Raw genomic sequence first — 21,481 nt, forward strand, 5'->3', positions numbered from 1 at the left:
AATTCGAACAATTTATCTAAGTTTTTATGACATAAAAATTTACTTAAATGTTTGAAAGAGTATATGAAAATAACTTGTGCTACATCGCTTAGATTATTAAATATCTATTTGTAATTTTTTAATATGTAATTTTTCCTTACACTCTTTAATTTTAAAATTCAATCCTCAATTTAAGAAATTTGAAATCTTATTCTCATTATTAAATATCTATTTGTTAATTGTTAAAATTGTAGTCTTAATCACAATTTGACATTAAGTAAATGTTATGAGAATTAATTAATAATTTTTTTGGTTAAATTTAAACTTTTATTTTTCATTGTTATCTTTATTTTTTTTTATATCACTTTTATGAGATAAAAATAAAAAATAAAATCATAATTTAACTTAAATATCATTAAATATTGATTATCATAACATTTATTTAATGTCAAATTATGATCAACAATATAATTTTTATAGTCAAAGAATGAATATTTAACAAGGTAACCCAAATTACAGATTTTATAAAATTATAAATTAAAATTACAAAATTAAAAATTAGAAAATTAAAATTGCATATCGAATATCATAAAAACAAAAAATATAATTTAACAAGATTAATAATGTTTAATTAATATAAATCACTTATAAACTTAAATTAACTTTTTATCATCATTTTTGAGATACAACATGAATCATGTTGATTAAAAAAAAGACTTGTACATAAATTTATTTGACACGTTATAAATCTTTTTGCAATGCTTTTCTTTTATTAGAATATATCTATCTTCTCACTCTCCTTTATCATAAGAAAGAAAACTCTCAAAATGGTCTTCAGTCTCTACAATGAAGAGAGTGTAATAAATTCTGTTCTTTTCCAACGAAAAAGGAAAATCAAACTAATTCTGACGATATTTATCGTTAAGGGCCACAAACAAATGCGATTATCTGACGAAGAAGATTATTACCAATAACGTGCCATGCATAAATTAAATTTGACGATATTTATCGTTAACCGTCACTATAACAAATGTGAATACAGCTACAAAAACAACAAAAGCAAATGTGAATATGAATATTGATGAGCCTAACGTGTCATGCACATAGTTCATTTCTTCGAGAAACATTTCCTAATAACATGTTTTAATTTATGTCTGCACAAAGACCACAATTGGGCACGTCATAGTACATTGTAAAACTACGTACGATACCTATATAAAGGATTAAAGCAGTCCATGATGTTGTTAAAGATGCCACAAAATGTGCTTATTCAGCCACCTGTATATATATGTGTAACAGAAGCGAATCTGTGGTACACTGAACGCGGAACTCAACAAACAGAACTTAAGTCATTCTAGAAAAAGAGACAAATATAAAGTGTGTTTAATTCATTTTTTCTTCAAATCAAACCGAAACGTCTATTCCTCTTGACGCTTCTTCTTATCCCTAGTACAATACATAAGAACATGACGCTTCATCGTTCTTTTTTTTTGTCTGCATTAGCAAACGTTTAGTGTAAGACATACACGTTAATTTACCAATATACGTTATAAATGGATACAACGTACAGTGATGCACCGCTTCACGGTTTTATGATTTATAGAAAAGAATAGTGTCAGGGGTTCTACAGTTGTTATCACATAATATATTGCGCATTTATGAGATCATTAGCTCATTGGTGTCTCCTGAGATTAATAGGGACACAGAGGAATCATAGATCAATAGGGTTTTAAAGCTGTGTCTCTAAAATTTGCAGGTAGATATGGATCAGGAGATGGCACCCATAGACATAGAATCTCAAACTCAGGAAACCCCTGACATATTTCACAAAGGAAAACGTCCTGTGGTTCTTAAGGTATGCATGCATTACATAATGTCCCTCTATTTTCCCCTATAATCAAATTCTATAGCCTTTCAAATAGTTATATAGTATGTTTCTATCGCAATGAATCATCTTGTTTAGTAGTCCCCAGATGCATTTTCAATCCTGTAGATAATTATTCTTTTTGCAACTTATTCTTGATAGTACTTTTTTTTTCAAAACATTATATAACTTTTTCCCCATAAGTTAAACCAAATCCATGCACACTTTCTTCTTCAACATTCCTCTTTTATTTCTATGGAAAAATCAGTTTAAAAAAATGTAAAAAAATGATTTTGATGTCATGTCGCGATTTTGGTTGCGACAGATAGGGTGTGATGCTTCCAATTTTTTCCCTTTAGAAGTTATTGTCAGCATGATAATAAGAACCACCGCTGATTTTTGTTTTTACATTTGAATCACTGCAGTTTGATGATGTTGTCTTTAAAATCAAGCCCAAGAAAGGTGGACCATTTGTGAAGAACGGAGTGGCAGAAGAAAAAGAGATTCTGAAGGGAGTGACTGGTGTTGTTGAGCCTGGTGAGATGCTAGCCATGCTGGGTCCATCTGGGAGTGGCAAAACAACTCTGCTCACAGCATTGGGAGGAAGGCTTGGAGGGAAGCTTGATGGAAACATAACATACAATGGCCAAGCCTTCTCAAATGTAATAAAGAGGAACACTGGCTTTGTTACTCAAGATGATGTTCTCTACCCGCATTTGACTGTGATTGAGACCCTAGTCTTCACTGCGCTTCTCAGATTGCCCAACAGTGTCACCAAAGAAGAGAAAGTTGAGCATGCAAGAGCAGTGATAAATCAACTTGGTTTAAGCAAGTGCAAGGATAGCATTGTTGGCAGTGCTTACTTGAGGGGGGTTTCTGGGGGAGAGAGGAAGAGGGTTAGCATTGGACAAGAACTACTCATAAACCCAAGTTTGTTGTTTCTTGACGAACCTACCTCTGGGCTAGACTCAACCACAGCACAGAGAATTGTCTCAACCTTGTGGGAGCTAGCAAGAGGGGGTAGAACTGTTGTGATGACAATACACCAACCTTCAAGTAGACTATACTACATGTTTCATAAGGTGTTGTTGCTATCAGAAGGAAACACGTTGTATTTTGGAAAGGGATCTGAGGCCATTGAATATTTTTCTAATATTGGATATGCCCCAACATTGGCCATGAACCCCGCAGACTTCCTTTTGGATCTTGCAAACGGTATGTTTTTATTTTATTTCCCTGTGTATTTCACAAATATCACCTGTATTTTATACAAGTTTAGAAGAGTTTTGAGATATTTTTTTGCAGGAAAACTCTTTACTTTCAATTGAGAAGCTTTCAAAACATTTTCAAAACACGACATATTAGAAGGTTGCGTGTAGTTATTTAGAGAAATATTTTTTTTAATATTTTAGGAGTATAGTGGTCCACTAAAAAATAGAAACCAAAATCAGTTACATGTCCCAGTATAACAGTATCCCTTTTATAATATATATGTATCCAGATATGCTCTATATGATTTAGAATCTATTACATTTGTAAAATACTATTCGCTCCTGAAATTGGAGCCTTGACAAGTACATTTTCTACCAAATGTATGAACATTATACTATAGTCATATATGTTGACGGGGAAAGATGTTTTGACTTCCATTTGATTTTTATTTTTGAAATGATTTGCTTAGAATTTACCTCTTCTATCTTTCGACTTTTATACAATTCAGAGTTAAATATATACTCTGTTAATGTGAATTAGATTCTAATGCTACTGGATGGTAAAAGTGAGTTTCGATTCGAGCTTCTGATTTTTGTTTTTGTAAAAGTAAACACATTTTTTAGTTACTTTGCTAAGTGTGAATTCATTGCAGGTATATACACTGATGAATTGAATGAGGATCATGCCATAGATAAACATAAATTGATTTCGGCATGCAAGAAAAACTTGGCTGCACAATTGAAGCCAGCACTTCAAGGAATCAGTGACTCTGGTAAAAACCAGAAAAGATTTCTGGAAAGAGGCTCTGGAAAATGGCCAACCAGCTGGTGTCAGCAATTCTCAGTGCTGCTAAGAAGGGACATCAAAGAGAGAAGGCATGAATCATTATCTGTTTTGCGGATTGGTCAGGTCCTTGTGGTTTCACTTATTTCAGGACTACTGTGGTATAAGTCTGATATTTCACACTTGCAAGATCAGGTAAAAAGTTTCAAAATATTAATCTGGTTTTCATGAGTTTGACTAAAAAGTCTGTTTGCATAAAGTTAGAAACGCTTTTGAGAGCTTCTTTCCTAAAAATTAAAAAGTTGAAGTTTGAAAACCTCTTCTAAAGTTGAATCCTAAAACGCTCTAAAACAATATCCTTCTAAAATGATAATTATGAGTGAAACTATATTGTACATGCAGATTGGGCTTCTATTCTTCATGTCTGGCTTCTGGGGTTTCTTCCCTCTCTTCCAAGCAATTTTCACATTTCCCCAAGAGCTACTGATGCTAGAGAAAGAAAGATCTTCTGGAACGTACAGGCTTTCCTCATACTTCATGTCAAGGATGGTAGCTGACCTTCCCATGGAACTTGTTCTTCCCACCATATTTCTTTTCATATGCTATTGGATGGCAGGGTTGAGAGCTAATGCACTCAGCTTCTTGTACACATTGCTCACCCTCTTGTTCAATGTGTTGGTCTCACAAGGCCTAGGCCTTGCCCTTGGTGCTTCTGTCATGGATCAAAAAGCTGCAACCACACTTGCCTCAGTCATCATGCTATGCTTCTTGCTGGCTGGGGGATTCTATGTTCAGCATGTTCCAAAATTTATTGCATGGGTCAAGTACATTTCCATCAGCTTCTACACCTACCAGCTCTTTATTGGCTCGCAGTATCACCACGGTGAGACATACCCTTGTTCTGTGGGTCAGTGCCAAATTGCAGATTTTCCTTCTATAAAGGGAATGGGAATTCATTTTAGTTTGCATGAGCAAATCATGGCTGCATCAGCTTTAATGATAATGCTAATAGGTTATAGACTTATAGCTTATCTTGCTCTCATGAGGATTGGGGTGATAAAGAACTAGACTAGTGTCGTTCTCTGATCAGGTTTAGTACTTGAATTAGATTTTGATTTTCTTCGGTTCAAACTCTTATTCTAGTCCTGTAGTGTCCCAAAGTAACTAGATAGTTCTTGTGAAACATCTGGTGGCCAGAGTGACATATGTATTTGATATAGACAAAGTCCATATAGAACATCATGTTGATCGAGATATTTTCTGTTAGACTATTATCCTCTATGAGAAGCAAATTTCTTCGACTCTAGTAGACCAAATAGCATAATTTTCCTTTCGAATATTTATAATCCATTTAAGTAAGAGTAAAAATCAAATGATATCAACGTAATTTTTATATGTTATGACATCATTTAATAACTTTTTTGTTAAAAATGAATTTTACTGATCTTGAATTATATTTTAATATATTTATGTCAAATTTCATCAAAATTGAATAACAATTAAAATATAATCAAATTATTTATATTTTGAAATATATATATATATATATATATATATATATATATTACACAAAATTTAACTTATATAAATAAAGTATCAAATAATTTTAGATTAATGTAAAATTTTATATGTATAATTTAGAAGAAAAAAACTTTCAATTTAAATATAAATTTTATAAAATAACCTTTTAATTGAAAGTTATTGAAGAATATGATAATCAGTAAAAGTTACAACTATTTGCTCTTTCTCTTTTAAATAAACCTTTCTAAAATGTTGATAGGAAAAGAGTGTAAAAAGTTAAAAATATAATTAAAATTAACTTATGTATAAATTTTTTTTATTTTTTTATATTAATTACTCCAAAAACTTAATTTTAACTTATACATAACTTAATAAATTTATTGGATTTTTTTCCTATAAATATTTTTAATAAAAATCTATGTAAACAGAGCATACCAAGAACCGAAAATCACTATCACTAAACTAACATCTTTGCTTTGATTTTAGAAAAGGAAATAAACGTAACGATTTTTATGGTGGTAATGTTGATCTTTTTTTCTTCTTCTTCTTTTTGGTCACAATGGTGGCAATGTTGATCTTTTTTTTTTTTTTTTGTTATAATGGTGGCAACTCTTCTGGCTGCGAAGAGTCGATATATTTTAATTTATTTTACACTCTTTTTATTCTATTCCATGCTATATTATAATTAAAATATAAATTTATTCCATGTTATATTTACTATAAGAAAAATGAAATTTTTTTGACGGATATAATCAGTTAGAAAGAAGGAAAATCTCGGAATTTATCAATTTCTGATGGATGCAAATCCGTCGGAAAAATGGGCGTCAGAAAAAAAAAATTCGTCGAAAAAAATTTAATTCGTCGAAAATTTTTGACAGATACATCCATCAAAAATTTCTGTCAGAAATTATCGATGGATACATCCGTCAGAAATTGTTTGAAAATATTTATATGATTATGACGGATAAATGCGTTAAATTTTTTTTATTTAATTTTAATAAATTTATTAATGTAACAACCCTCATATTTGGCCTCTCAAGAATTCTATTTCACGATACTTCACTTTTTAGCGTGTTTTTCCCTTACTGCACAGTTTCTGGAAAACTTCCCAGAGAAAGTTACTCATCCCTATATTACTCCAAGTCAAGCACGCTTAACTGTGGAGTGTTTTGCCCGCCCTTACTGCACAGTTTCTGGGAAACTTTCCAGAAAGTCACCTATCCCTATATTACTTCAAGTCAAGTACGCTTAACTGCGGAGTTTTGATTAGATAAGCTACAGAAAGGCTGATGCATGTTGTCAGTATAGGTAGTACAAATTAATTCATTTAAGTCATCCTCAACTATACAATCTCATACTTATACTATCTTTGAATCCCTATCATTTGAGTGTATCTTGGCTATTATAAAAATATAATAATATATATAATAATTATATTACCAATAATAATAATTATGTTATATTTAATTATTTTTTATTTATATATATACTTACTTTTATAATTAAAAATCTACTTATTTCTATTTAAAAATTAATATTATGATACAATTTAAATTATTTATTATAAATTTAAAAGTTTAAATAATAATTTATATATTTTAAAATGAGAAGGGTTATAATAACACCGGTGTAACTTTCACTAAGTATTACACTGCTCAATAACTTTATATTAAATGTAAATTTTGTAAATCTAACCATTAGATTGAAAGTTCATATCACTTTATATATTTATATCAAATTTTGTTAAAATTGAACAACAAGTTGAAGGTAATCAAAGTGTTCATATTTTAGTATATTTTGAAATGTATATATTACGTCAATTTTGTTTTACAAGAATGAAGTATCAAATCATCTTGAATTAATATAAAATTTTGTCTATATGATCTAAGAGTAAAAAACTTTCAATCTAACGGTTGAATTTATAAAATTCACATTTAATATAAAGTTATTGAGCGGTATAATACTTAGTAAAAGTTACACCGGTGTTATTATAACCCTCTCTTTTAAAATATTATTTTTATAAATTAAATTTTAACATTTTAAATAAATCATTAATTAACTTAATTTATTTATTCATCTTAAATCTAAGATATAAAATTTAAAAAATGTATTTATCCTTATTTTATTTTCTAATTATAAACCATTAATAAAATACTAATTTAAAATCTTATCTAATTATATCATAATATTTTCTTATCAAATATAAAACTAAATATTAGTTATACAAAAATATCAAGATCATATAGTAAATTTCAATAAGATTCTACTTAAATAATTTAAAATAATTAGTTTTTCAACTATATATTGTTTGCAAATAATTTATTGCAAAGCTAATCAATTTTTTCTATATTAATTATTAGTAAAATTTAATAACTTTTGATTTAATAATTGAATCGATGAAATTTAATAACTTTTAATTTATATTACCGACGGATATATCCGTCGGAAATATAAATTTTTCGACGGATTTTTTTGTGGCAATGCTACTATGTGTAGCTTATATAGATATACTCAACTGGTAATAGGACACACAATTACTGTGTACATATATATATGTCATATTTTTCCCCTTAATCCTATATATTTTATTGTATAATTCTGTTACTAGTAATAATTCGGTTAAGTGTAACGATCATGATAGGTCGTTACAATTTGCCTCCAATAATTCCTTCCAATATTTATATATTATATTAAATTTAATGAAAGAATTTAGATTAAAATATTTAATAATTATTAATCATTAATATATATATATATAAAATAAACAAATATATCAAAAAATAATATTTCAGTAATATTATTATCAATGAAATAACATAATAATTCAATATCTCTCATTTAAATTTTAGCATGACTAGTTAACAATAACCATTTAACGATTTTATATTAAAATTAAAAAGAAAAAAAATACTACCGAAATCGTAATAATCACTTAATAATTTTGTAAATATCATAATAATTAATATCAATCAAATAACACAATAATTATACGTAATAATATTTCAATATCTCCCATTTTAATTTGAGAAGTGGTCAACTGACCAAAATTAATTAATGGTTTTATATCAAAATTAAAGAAACAAAATTGCTACCAATTATAATTTTAATAATTGTACAAATATTACAATAGGTAATATGAATATCTTTATTAAAATAAATAAATATTAACTATTTTCTATCAAAATTAAAGGGAAAAAAACTTTGAATAAATTAATGTTCTAAATTTATTACATTGACTAATATTTTTATTATTATATTTATTATGAATTTAAAACAATAATTTTGGTTTATATACATTGGTAATTACTAATGAAATCGAGACACTTTATATATCTATATTTTATTTAATAAAAATGATTAAATGTTAATAATATTTGTTAGATTAAATGATATTGGGTTTTGTCTCAAATTTTAAGATCTTGAGTTTAAGTCTTATGTTTGTAAGATTATTTAATTTTTAATATTATTTTTTATCATTTAAATATATATATATATATATATATATATATATATATATATATATATATATTTTGTAACGACCCGCCAGGTCTCACACAATCTATAGCGTTAGGGGAAAATACTAACAGGTATTTCCCTTACCATACACAATGCATAAAATAACACATCATCATTAAGCAGTTATATTATATATGTACTAGGAAATAACAACTAATGTCCCATATACATATATATGACTGATAATTTAATGTAATATTCTATACAAAATGACTGACGCCCTACAACAAAAGTTTCACAACAAAAGCCTCAACTCTCCTACTAGTCCCATCAGAGTTTGTTGACCTGTCACAGCACCACCTACTCTTGATCTGCTCGCATACAATGTATGTTCATGGCAGTCCCAAACCACAAGGAAAAACATGCAAGGGTAAGCTCACAACAAAAATCATCATAAATTAACATCGACATAAAATAAACATCAATAGGATTCAACATTCAACTTTACATTTTTCAACTTTAAAATAACAACACAAACAACAATAGGTACACAATATCAACTAATGCGTCGTCACGCATATACAACTAGGAGATCTCCAACAACTGTGGTTGAGCAGTCTAGGTGGTATAAACCCTACTGAATCCAATGTTTGACCTATCTTAACCAGGTCAGGTATAGGGCATCGTTAGGAACTCCGAAGAGAGCCAGGTATAAACAACAATAGGCGATTGCTCAGGTGTGTCACTAAGACTCGGAGGTCCAGTACTACTGTCAGGGCAAAAGGGTTTGGGTATGGGCCTATCACGGCGTTGGCTTGCATCACCAATCCACATATGGAGTTAGCCCACCCACTGTCCTCCAAGTACCACACACCCTCCAGTACCTAGTCAAATACATCTTTAACCAGATACCTTACTCAAATTAGTCATTAAACCATGACATAGATTGACTACTTCCATGTCATCCACACAGTACTAAAGGATCCAATTTTAAAAATAACTTTCAACTTATCACCTTAGTACTATGTATCTCAACATAAAACATATATCTTAGCCATATATCCCAACTTGACAATGTCACAACAATAGGCATCTTAACAATTTTACAACAATAGTCATTTTTACAATAAAAAGCAACATAATAACATCTTGAGTAACAATTTAAGCAACTATAGTCATCAAAATCTCAACTTCAACAACTTTAAACAACTAAACAACTTAAAAGTAGCTTTCAACAATATTAATCATTTATACATTATATATATATATATATATATATATATATATATATATATATATATATATATATATATATATATATATATATATCAGCACACAACATTTTCATCACATAATACAACTCATACTACATATTTACAACTCATTTATCAAGCCAACTTACACATATAAACAACATACATCAACCTAAGCACCCAAAACAACTTTTAACTTAACCAAATCACTTATTGTGAAATGACAACCTTCACATAAAATAGAGTATCAGGAGTTCTACTACTCCAATGAGTCTCATCCTTATCTCATATGAAATATAAGAAGATCTCCTACAACTCTCATGAAGACACAAAGTCCTAATTCCATCATCTACCTTGTCAAAAATTGTAAAAACCGCAACCATTTTCTTAAATGTTGACAGTTTGACCTTTGCTCACTAAAAAGTTTGTAACTAGAGTTATAGACCTCCTTTTTGGGTGATTTTATTGCCATTGGAAAGCTAACATCCAATGATACAACTTTCATGAATACCTCAAGACCAAATTCGGTCATCTACCCTCACCATTGCAGCGCTCAAATCAGCGCTTTAGCGTTGGATTTCTGCTAGCTCAGTTTCATTTCCACGGCCATGGCTATGAATCCACGACCATGGCTGCAAGTTTTTGCCACTCCAATTTTTCCCTACAACCATGGTTGCAAGTTTCTACCACTACGTTTTTTCCTCCCACGGCTATGGCTGTGAATCCACGACTATAGTTGTGGGTTTCTACAAATTCATTTTCCCTCCATGACTATAACTGTGAATCCACGGCTATAGCTGTGGGTTTCTGAATTTCTAAAACTCCATGGATTTCACCTTCGTTTTCACTCAAATCCTCCATGAACCTGCAATCCAAGGAGACCCAATATAATCCATGCTACAACTCAAATGCAACACTACCAACCACATGCAACCCAAAAATATCAAGAATCAAAACATGCATGCATCAAGATTCATGATCACCCAATTTTTTATCCAGCTCATTCAAGAACAACCACAAGGTGTTAGCTTTCAACATGCAACCAACCTTAAATCCACCCCAAAACTCAAATTTTCCAAGAATTCAGTCAATATTATGTTTCAATTCAAACAACAACTCAAAATTCTAACTTTTCTTACCTCAAATCGAAAAGAGAATCCGAGCTTTGAGTTTACGGGAAAGAAGAAGAAGAGGAAGAATGGAGACAAGGCTGCGACTTTGAGCTTCCCTTACTCTTCTATCTTCAGCAACCTTCAAGAAAAACAATGGAGGAGAGTTTAAAAAGAAAGAGTGAATGAGGAAGAAAGAATAGAAAAGAAGGAAAATGAGGAGGAGAGGATTCGTGGGTCTCACATATATTGCCATTAATTTTGAGTAAATTGCACGAATCACATTAATTCTGGTTGATATTACTATCATTTGATCAACAAAATTATAATTTTTTTAACATTTTCATTTAAATTTTTTTACATATAATTGTTATTATAAAATAAATTGATAATAGAAATTATTAAAAATAAGTAAGCATATGAAAATATGAAGAAAAAAAATAATATGAGAAAAAATATTGTATAGCTAGTATATATGACCGATGATTCCCCTAATAATGATCGACTCTCTAAAAATAATTAATAAGTTTTATCAATTCATATTTTCATTATTATATATGATACCAATAAATAGAGATTATTAGTACATGAAAATGATACATATCATACATATTTCCGTTTTATTATGATACCCAAGTTCTATCATTGTCATTTGATTAATATTAATAAAATTAAAACGGTTTAAATTAAAGTTAAAAGAATATAAAAGGTTTTATTTATCGATTCAACTAATGTATATTATAAATAATTAAAATTAAAAATATTTATCAGATAAATAATAATATTATAATAATTATTAAAAAAATTAATTATGATTTTAATATTAACATAAAAAATTATTGTAAAATAAGTAACATAAAATATTATTTTAATAGATAATATATTTTATAGTTTTATTGAATTTACCAGTTCCAGATTATATTACATACTAATTAAACAAATAACATTAATTTAAACTACTATAAAAAATATTATATATAATGATATACAAAAAAATGTTATTATAAGTACAATATATATAAGTATATATATTTATTTAATATATAACTACACACAATTTTAGTGTTAATTTTGAATGAGGTTTAACAACAGGTTTTGTATGTCACTATAATTTATACTCATATTCTTTAATAATATACCAACATATATTATATTTATTATATGAATAAAAATAGCTTTTAGTGATATATATTATATGACTATATAGCATATTTTTTTTATAAAAATATAAAGTGTTTTTAATTTTGGTAACTCCCTTTTATTATTTGAGTTTTTAATTTTTTGTTATATTGAATTGATGCACATTAACATATGTAGCACCCAATATTATTTAGTTCTTCTTCTACATATTATTTTTTATTATATAAAACGTTTTTATTTATTGATTGAACATTTGAACTAATGTATATTATAAATAATTAAAATTAAACATATTTATAAGATCAATAATATTATAATTATAATAATTAATAAGAAATTTAATTATGATTTTCATATTAACATAAAAAAATTGTTGTAAAACAATTAACATAAAATATTATTATAATAATTAATATATTTATAGTTTTAGTGCATATATTGGTTCCAGATTATATTATATACTAATTAAGCAGATAAAATTAATTTATACTAAATATAAAGTGTTTTAACTTTTGGTAACTCCTCTTTGTTAATAATTTGGTAACTCCAATATTATTTGGATCTTCTTCTACATATTATTTTCTATTATGTAAATGGTAAGTCATTTTAGTTTTACAATCATGACATGTTGCTTGAGGTTTTCTAGACATATGAATTTGAAAAGATAAGCTCCCCATTATGATATGCTTCTTTCTTGTATATATTTATCTCTATTTTTTATCTTTATTACAAAATTCCTATTAATTTTTTTTTTGTATTTCCATATTATTTATATTATTATGTTTATGTATATTTTTTTCATTTATTTCAATAAAAAAAAAAGGTTATCAAAAATTTATTTTTTGACATTTTTAATGAAATTGATTTTCAAATTATATAAAATTATGAAAGTTTTACAGTAAGATAAATTATTAATTAAAAATTATTATATAAGGACATCAAGAACAAATTTTATAACTAATGTTATTATTAAGAAAATTGAATGAAGATTTAACATATGTATACTATTTTTATAGTTATCAAATATAACAATCCCTATGATATTGATATGTTTGTAAATATTTTTTTAAGTTGTTATAATAAATATTTCTTCCTTAATTATAATTTCATACTAAAATATTTTATTTATGATAATATTTTTATAATATGAAAATATTCAATCGTGTATATATATATATATATATTGAAAGTTTAATATCAAAGTTATATATTTACAAATTTTATATTCAAATTATTTTAGATTTATATAATTAACAAAATAATATATTTACGATTTCATTATAAAACTAAAAAAATTAAAAATTTCCAATATATAGTTATTTAATATTTTTATCGACAATTCTCTTCATAATGATCGGCTCACTAAAAATGGTAAATTCGTAGTAATACTTATATAATAAATTAGTATATTTTTTATTTATCACGTAAAAATATTTTTAGTTTATTTATCTATTATCAGCTAAATATATCTAAAAAATTCATATAACAAGATTTTCACACGTATGTAAATATTTATTTATTTAATATATATATATATATATATATTCATAATATATTAAATTAATATAATAAAATTTATTATATGTTTATTTAATTAATTAATTTTATTTATTCGTCATCTTAATACACTACTAGAAAAGTGTCATTTTCTTGCGAATTTTCTTACAAAAATATATTCGCAAAAATTTTTTGCGAATTTTCTTGCAATAAAATATTCGCATAAATTTTTTGCAAATTTTCCTGCAAAAAAATATTCGCAGAAATTTTTTGCGAATTTATTTGAAAAAAATAATTTACAGATATTTCTTACAAATTTTGCTACAATTTTAATAATCATAAAAAAAATTCCATAGTAAAAATTTGCAGAAAATATTGTAAGAATTTTATTTTGTTTCTTGCAAATTTTTTTGTAAAAATAAATTCGCAAGTAATGTTTACTAAATGGTAGAAAAATTTTGCAGGTAACTCTTCCTTTCACTTCCGTTATTACCGCAATTTTTCCGGGTACCAGTTGGGCCATGGACGCATCTGCAAATGTTGTTACATTTCAGGGAATAGGATTATCAACCTTTGCGTTTTCACCAACCCAGCAAAATCTCGTTATCATAGATGGTCAAATAGTAGTCACTTTTTATCTCCCTCCAACCAATCATGTCAACCCAATAGTGAACTTATAACAACCTGATATGTAGACATCATATAATTAGTGTAGGAAATAAGTAAATTATAAGAATGTACATTATTATAAATAATTTTTTTTGTTTAAGATATGATGCAAATATAAAGGGCTATATGTAAGCGATGGTATGAAAAATAAAATTTTGGTTTATGTATAATGATATTAATTATATAAAGTATATTACTATTATTTACGTATAATATTGGAGTTAATATTAATACGATTAGATGTTTCATATTAATGGTATCAGAGCAACGTTCCATGTGTAACTTGGGGAAATGTGCTAACCATGTTTCTAGTATAATAAACTAATCTATAAAAATTTCAGATGGCAGGAAGGAGAAATATAGAACTGACTGAGGCTGTGCAAGCTATTAGGGACATGGCTGCCGCCTTGTTAAGGAATCAACGACAGGAAGGAATGGGAGAGTCACAAGGATTAGTGGAATTTAGGAGAAATAAACCTTCCCATTTTGACGGAGGATATAATCCTAAAAAAGCTGAGTTGTGGATTAAAGAAATAGAAAAGATATTCCGAGCCATGAATTGTCCTGATAATCAAAAAGTAAATTATGCAGTGTTTATGTTAGTAGGAGAAGCAGAATATTGGTGGGATAGTACTAGGAGACTATTAGAAGGAGGGGGAATAATTATTACATGGGAAGTATTTAGAGCTAAATTTTTTGAAAAATATTTTCCTAATGATGTTAGGAGGGCTAAAGAAATAGAATTTATGCAATTAAAACAAGGAAACATGACAGTGGGAGAATATGCCTCTAAGTTTGAGGAATTGGGGAAGTATTCTACTTTCTTTTATCACCCTGATGAGAGAATGAAGTGTATTAAATTTGAGGATGGACTTAGACCAGAAATAAGAAAGGCAGAAGGAATATTAGAAATTTCTGATTTTCCCACATTAATACACAAGTGTCATTTTCTGGAAGGTTTTTGTAACACCCCAGTTTTCCAAAATGGTTACTATTATTATTATGATATTTGGTAGTTATCTTTTATTCCAAATGTAGCTAATTCCTACTCCATTTATGCTTAATTATAGGCTTTAGAAATATATGTATATTGTTGGTTGTAAACTTTCTTTTCAATAAAATCGTTTTCGCTGGGCTGACTGGCAAACCTCGGTGTTTAGGGCATAACTTGGGCTGTGATGGTCCAAATGATGCAAAATTGGTGTCAATGGAAATCTAAGAGAAAAACGCACAACTTTTACAGAAATAGCCATTTGCAAAATCGGTCGTTTAGGAGGTCAAAATTGGAATTTTATTGATACAATTGTTTCTCGCTGGACTGATTGGCAAGCCTCGGTTTGTGGGGTATAACTTGGTCGGTGGTTGTTCAAATGATACAAACTTGGTGGCTATGGAAAGATAAGAGAAAATCCTACAACTTTAATGAAGGAAATATTTTCAGATTCGGCTGTCTATAAGGTCCAAATCAGTAGCTAAAGTCGGTGAGGAAAAGAACATGGCACCAACTCCATTAATTCATCCCACCAACTTTAATAATTCATCTCACTAATTCATTCCACTTAGTTTTGTCTAAGATTTTTTCATTATTTTCCATTTTTTTAATGTGTCTTGAAGGCTATAAATAGCCCTTCACTTCTCCATTGCAAACCATCCCTCAATTCTCATTCTCTCTTCTCTTATACTCTCTTCTTCTCCTCTTCTTCTCTTTGAAGACCTAGAGGAATCCATAGGAGGTGGTTCTATCCTAGTAGAAGGAGCCTAGAGGAGGAAGCTCTTCTTTAGTTTCAGCGCTTGTCATCCAGGTAAGGGGGGAGTGAGAAACCTCGCTCTGGGTGTGGGATTGTATGCTGGGTAGTGGGATTGGCCCCCAATCCTGTGTTTGTTATATGTCATATTGTTTGTATGTTCTAATTGCTTGGTTAATATACGTGTATGAATAGAAACTATGTTGAGACTATGATTGTTAAGTTGTGAATATGATGTGATAATGTGAATGTGATGATATGATATGATGATAATATGATATGATGTGATGATGAAATATGATGATGTGAAATGACCAGGAGATAATATGAACTATGGTTGAGACATGAGATATGAAATGTGATAATATGTTAATGAGATATGAAATGACCATGGAAAGTGATAAAGTAATATGAGAATGCATAGAGTCTTGTTTGACATGCATCATATGCATACAATACTCCAGGTGTGCCGCTGAGGCCGCATACCCACGACTAACTAGGTGTACCTTTGGGTCACCCACGATATGATAACCAGGTGTACCTTTGGGTCACCCACGATATGATAACTAGGTGTACCTTTGGGTCACCCACGATATGATAACCAGGTGTACCTTAGGGTCACCCACGATGATATGAGAATCTTCCGTATGGCGCCACATGCATGCATTTGTGAGTCTAGTTAAGAAAACCAATGCATGATATATGTGCAAATATGAGATATTGTTATTTTACGTATGTATTGTTTGTGTTTGGCTATCTAGTATATATTCCTACACTGTGAGCCGAGTGAGATGTTTTCTCACTCCCTTTTTCTTGTGTTGTTTTTTTTCTTTAACCGTTATACAGGTGATTATCAGCATGAGGCTGAGGATGTTGGTGGTGAAGCTTAGGCTTCTTTATGGGCTATGCTCTGATAGGACATGTGACATCGGGGTATAGATAAGATTAGATTAGGTTGTTAATGTTATTTTAAATTACTTTGAAAACTTTGAGATTTATTTCTTTGTAATTTCCGCTGATTATGTTTGTTACAAATGTGATACTCTGTAAACATGTTTGATTATTAAAGTTATATTATTTAAATTTATTGATTTATGATATGCGGGGTAGAGGGTGTCACAGTTTTGATCACAATAAGGATAACAGACCAAAATCTTTTGGTCCTCAGTTTAACCAGAAAAGGAATAATGAAGGAAAACCTTATGATCGACCTCAATGGAAACCCCAATCCTCTCAATTTGCAGGAAATTCCAGTAGACCCATGAATAATCCAACTAAGTGTCTTAAGTGTGGACAGGGTCATTATACTAAAGACTGTCATCTCAAAGGACCTGTTTGTTTCAAGTGTGGAAAGCCTGGTCATGTGTTTTCTGAGTGTGGACAACCAAAGGCGCACGTGAATACTTCTGGACCCAAACCGAGACCTCCTACAACTGGGAGAATTTATACCATGACCGGAACTGAAGCTGCTAAAACAACGATCTAATACAAGGTAAATGTTTCATCAAAAGCAAAACTTTAATGTACTGTATGATTCAGGCGCAACTCATTCTTTTATATCCAATGATTGTGTTCACTACCTCCAATTACCAATTTCTTCTTTAGAGAATAATCTAATTGTTTCAACCCCTACAAACAAATCTGTAATTGCCAATAAAGTTTGTTCAGATTGTCCTATTTTTATTGGTGATAAAAAATTTCTTGTAAATTTGATCTGCTTACCTTTATCACAATTAGATGTGATTTTAGGTATGGACTGGTTATCTTCCAATCATGTTCTTCTCAATTGTGCAGAAAAGTCTATAATATTTTCTGATTCTAAGGACCTATTGATTTCATTATCCAAACCAGTAAGCAAGTTTTCTTGGGGTAAGGTTCAAGGATATTTAATCTTATCCTCTATGGAAGCTAAAGAGGAAGTCGACTTGAAAAACATAGCTGTTGTTCAAAATTTTCCTGAAGTTTTTCCTAATGATATTCCTGGTTTGCCACCTGATAGAGAGATTGAATTTTCGATTGATTTAATACCTGGAACTAGACCAATTTTAATGGCACCTTATAGGATGTCACCTTCTGAATTAGCAGAGATGAAGAAACAATTAGAAGAATTGCTTGAAAAATAATTTATACGCCCTAGTATATCACCTTGGGGGGCTCCTGTTTTGTTAGTTAAAAAGAAAGATGGAAGTTTTAGGTTATGTGTAGACTATCGTCAATTAAATAAGTTTACTATAAAGAATAAATACCCTCTTCCTAGGATAGATGATTTGATGGATCAATTGAGAGGAGTCACGGTGTTTTCTAAGATAGATTTAAGATCAGGATACCATCAAATCAAAGTGAATGTAGAAGATATACAGAAAACTGCATTTAGAACAAGGTATGGTCATTATGAATATCAAGTAATGCCTTTTGGAGTAACCAATGCACCTGCAGTGTTCATGGATTATATGAATAGGATTTTTCATCCATATTTAGACCATTTTGTGGTGGTCTTTATAGATGATATCCTCATATATTCTCGAACTCATGAAGAGCATGAATAGAACACCTCCAAACTGTTCTTCAAGTCCTAAAAGATAAACAATTGTATGCCAAACTTTCTAAGTGTGAATTTTGGTTAGAGGAGGATAAGTTTTTAGGACATGTGATCTCCAAAAATGGAGTGTCTGTGGATCCGTCTAAAGTAGAAGCAGTTCTGTTATGGGAACCTCCAAAGACAGTGACAGAAATCCGTAGTTTTTTTGGTTTAGCAGGATATTATAGGAGATTCATTGAAGGATTTTCTAAGATAGCAATGCCTTTAACTCAACTCACTGAGAAAGGGCAACTCTTTAAGTGGACAGAAAAATGTGAGAATAGTTTTCAAGAACTTAAGAAAAGATTAACCACTGCACCAGTCTTAGCCTTACTCAATCCTAATGGACAATTTATCATATTTTGTGATGCCTAAAAAATGGGATTAGGGTGTGTTCTTATGCAAGACAGAAGGGTAGTAGCCTATGCTTCTAGACAACTAAGAGCTCATGAAAGGAATTATCCAACCCATGATCTAGAACTAGCTGCTATTGTTTTTGCACTCAAGATATGGAGACATTATGTGTATGGTGGTAAGTTTGATGGTTTTAGCGATCATAAGAGTTTAAAATATTTGTTTGATTAAAAGGAATTGAATATGAGACAAAGAAGGTGGATGGAATTTTTGAAAGATTATGATTTTGAATTACATTACCATCCAGGGAAAGCCAATGTTGTGGCTGATGCACTGAGTAGAAAATCTTTACATATCTCTTCACTAATGATTCATGAGATGAATTTGATAGAGAAATTTAGATATATGAACTTATCAACTACAGTAAGTCAGGATAGAATACAATTGCATGCAGTTCAAATTACTAGTGACTTACATGGTCAAATTGGTAAGGCTCAGGTAGTTGATAAATTCATTCAAAAGAAAAAAAGATTGTTGAGACAAAAGGATGGTGAAAAGTTTAGTATAGATCAAAGAGGAGTTTTGAGATTTAATGATAGGATATGTGTACCCAATGATTCAGAAATTAAGAAAATAATTTTAGGTGAGGCACATAAGAGCAAGTTGAGCATACACCCTAGGGCAACAAAGATGTATCAGGATCTCAAAAGAATGTTTTGGTGGCCCAAAATGAAAAAGGAAATAGCACAATATGTGGCTACATGTTTGATTTGTCAGAAGGCCAAGATAGAACACCAAAAGCCAGCAGGAATGTTACAACCCTTAGATATACCTGAATGGAAATGGGATAGCATAGCAATGGATTTTTAGTCGGTTTACCACGAACAATTCATAAGTTTGATTCCATACGGGTTATCGTGGATAGGCTGACAAAATCTGCTCACTTCCTACCCATTAACATTAGGTATTCACTAGAAAAATTGACTGAACTGTACATAAGGGAGATTGTACGGCTGCATGGTGTACCATCTAGCATAATATCTGATAGAGATCCTAGGTTTACTTCTAAATTTTGGGGAAGTTTACATCAAGCATTAGGAACTAGGCTTTGCCTTAGCTCTGCATATCATCCTCAAATAGATGGACAATCAGAGAGAACCATACAATCCTTAGAAGATTTATTGAGAGCTTGTGTGCTAGAAGATTCGGGTAGTTGGGATCAATATTTGCCTTTGATTGAATTCACGTATAACAACAGTTTTCATTCTAGCATAGGTATGACACCCTATGAAGCTCTATATGGGAGAAGGTGTAGAACTCCTTTGTGTTGGTTTGAGACAGGAGAAAATTTAATCTTGGGTCCTGAATTGGTGCAACAAACCACGAAAAAGATCAAAATGATTCAAGAAAAATTGAGAACGACTCAAAGCAGACAGAAAAGTTATGCTGATAAAAGAAGACGATCTCTTGAATTTCAGGAAGGTGATCATGTATTTTTGAAAGTTACACCAACAACTGGTATTGGTAGAGTAATGAAATCAAAGAAACTCACACCTCAATTTATTGGTCCTTATCAAATCCTTAGAAAAATAGGTCATATTGCTTACCAAATTTCTCTACCTCCTTTTCTTTCTAATCTTCACAATGTTTTTCATGTGTCTCAACTAAGAAAATATATTTCTGATCCATCTCATGTAATAATGTCTGATACAGTACAGTTAAAGGATAACCTTACATTTGAAACAATGCCTGTACAGATCACAGACAGGAGGATCAAGCAGTTGAGAGATGCTACGTGGGAATTGGAAGAAAAAATCAGGGAAAACTATCCTTATTTATTTTTAAGCAATAAAAATTTCGAGGACGAAATTTCTGTAAGTAGGGGAGAATTGTAATATCCTAATTTTTTAGATAACAATATTCTCAATATTATTATTAAGTGTATTCTTCTTAAAATAGTAATTGAAATTTTTAGTTATGATAATATATATATATATAAATATAGAGAATAAGTATAATATTTTCAATATATATATATATATATATCAAAATTTTATTACAAAAATTTGTAGTGAAATAAAATTATAAAATATTTATTTCTAAGTATATAATTATTATGATTTAATTAATAAAATAGAATCACCTAATATTTATAATTTTATTATTATTTTAAATCAAATTCTTAAATTTTAGTTAGTATAATTAAAATAAAAAAATAAAAAAAATACTAGTATTTTATTTTATAAAATCTTATGTTCAGTAAACTAAATATATATATATATATATATATATATATATATATATATATATATATGTGTGTG

General features: G+C 29.4%; 1 protein-coding gene and 1 long non-coding RNA gene across 3 annotated transcripts; both read left to right on the top strand.

Annotated features, from left to right (window-relative positions):
* The first annotated feature begins 1,346 nt into the window (after positions 1-1,346).
* ABCG9 (ABC-2 type transporter family protein) lies at positions 1,347-5,177 on the top strand. Of its 2 annotated transcripts, XM_083065811.1 has the most exons (5): positions 1,347-1,494; positions 1,736-1,834; positions 2,269-3,058; positions 3,708-4,033; positions 4,241-5,177. In XM_083065811.1, the coding sequence occupies exons 2-5, from the start codon at positions 1,742-1,744 to the stop codon at positions 4,904-4,906; spliced, it is 1,875 nt and encodes a 624-aa protein (XP_082921937.1). In that variant the 5' UTR covers positions 1,347-1,494; positions 1,736-1,741; the 3' UTR covers positions 4,907-5,177. The 2 variants fall into 2 exon arrangements, with proteins under 2 accessions (XP_082921937.1, XP_020203279.1); XM_020347690.3 differs by having other exon boundaries at positions 1,347-1,834.
* Positions 5,178-15,230: 10,053 nt separating this feature from the next.
* LOC109788739 (uncharacterized) lies at positions 15,231-21,249 on the top strand. The gene is made up of 3 exons (XR_014430316.1): positions 15,231-16,285; positions 17,075-17,720; positions 20,918-21,249. It is a non-coding gene; the product is annotated as an uncharacterized LOC109788739 (long non-coding RNA).
* The last annotated feature ends 232 nt before the right edge of the window (positions 21,250-21,481 follow it).

The sequence above is a fragment of the Cajanus cajan genome, chromosome 10, assembly GCF_000230855.2.
Source record: "Cajanus cajan strain Asha chromosome 10, NIPB_CcT2T_4, whole genome shotgun sequence".
Lineage (NCBI taxonomy): Eukaryota > Viridiplantae > Streptophyta > Magnoliopsida > Fabales > Fabaceae > Cajanus > Cajanus cajan.

Bases quoted from the DNA above. Each gene is read 5' to 3' on its own strand.
- ABCG9 (XM_020347690.3), top strand. From the start codon at position 1,742: ATGGATCAGGAGATGGCACCCATAGACATAGAATCTCAAACTCAGGAA. The intron at 1,835-2,268 runs GTATGCATGCAT...GAATCACTGCAG, and splicing joins AACGTCCTGTGGTTCTTAAG to TTTGATGATGTTGTCTTTAA. The intron at 4,034-4,240 runs GTAAAAAGTTTC...TTGTACATGCAG, and splicing joins TTTCACACTTGCAAGATCAG to ATTGGGCTTCTATTCTTCAT.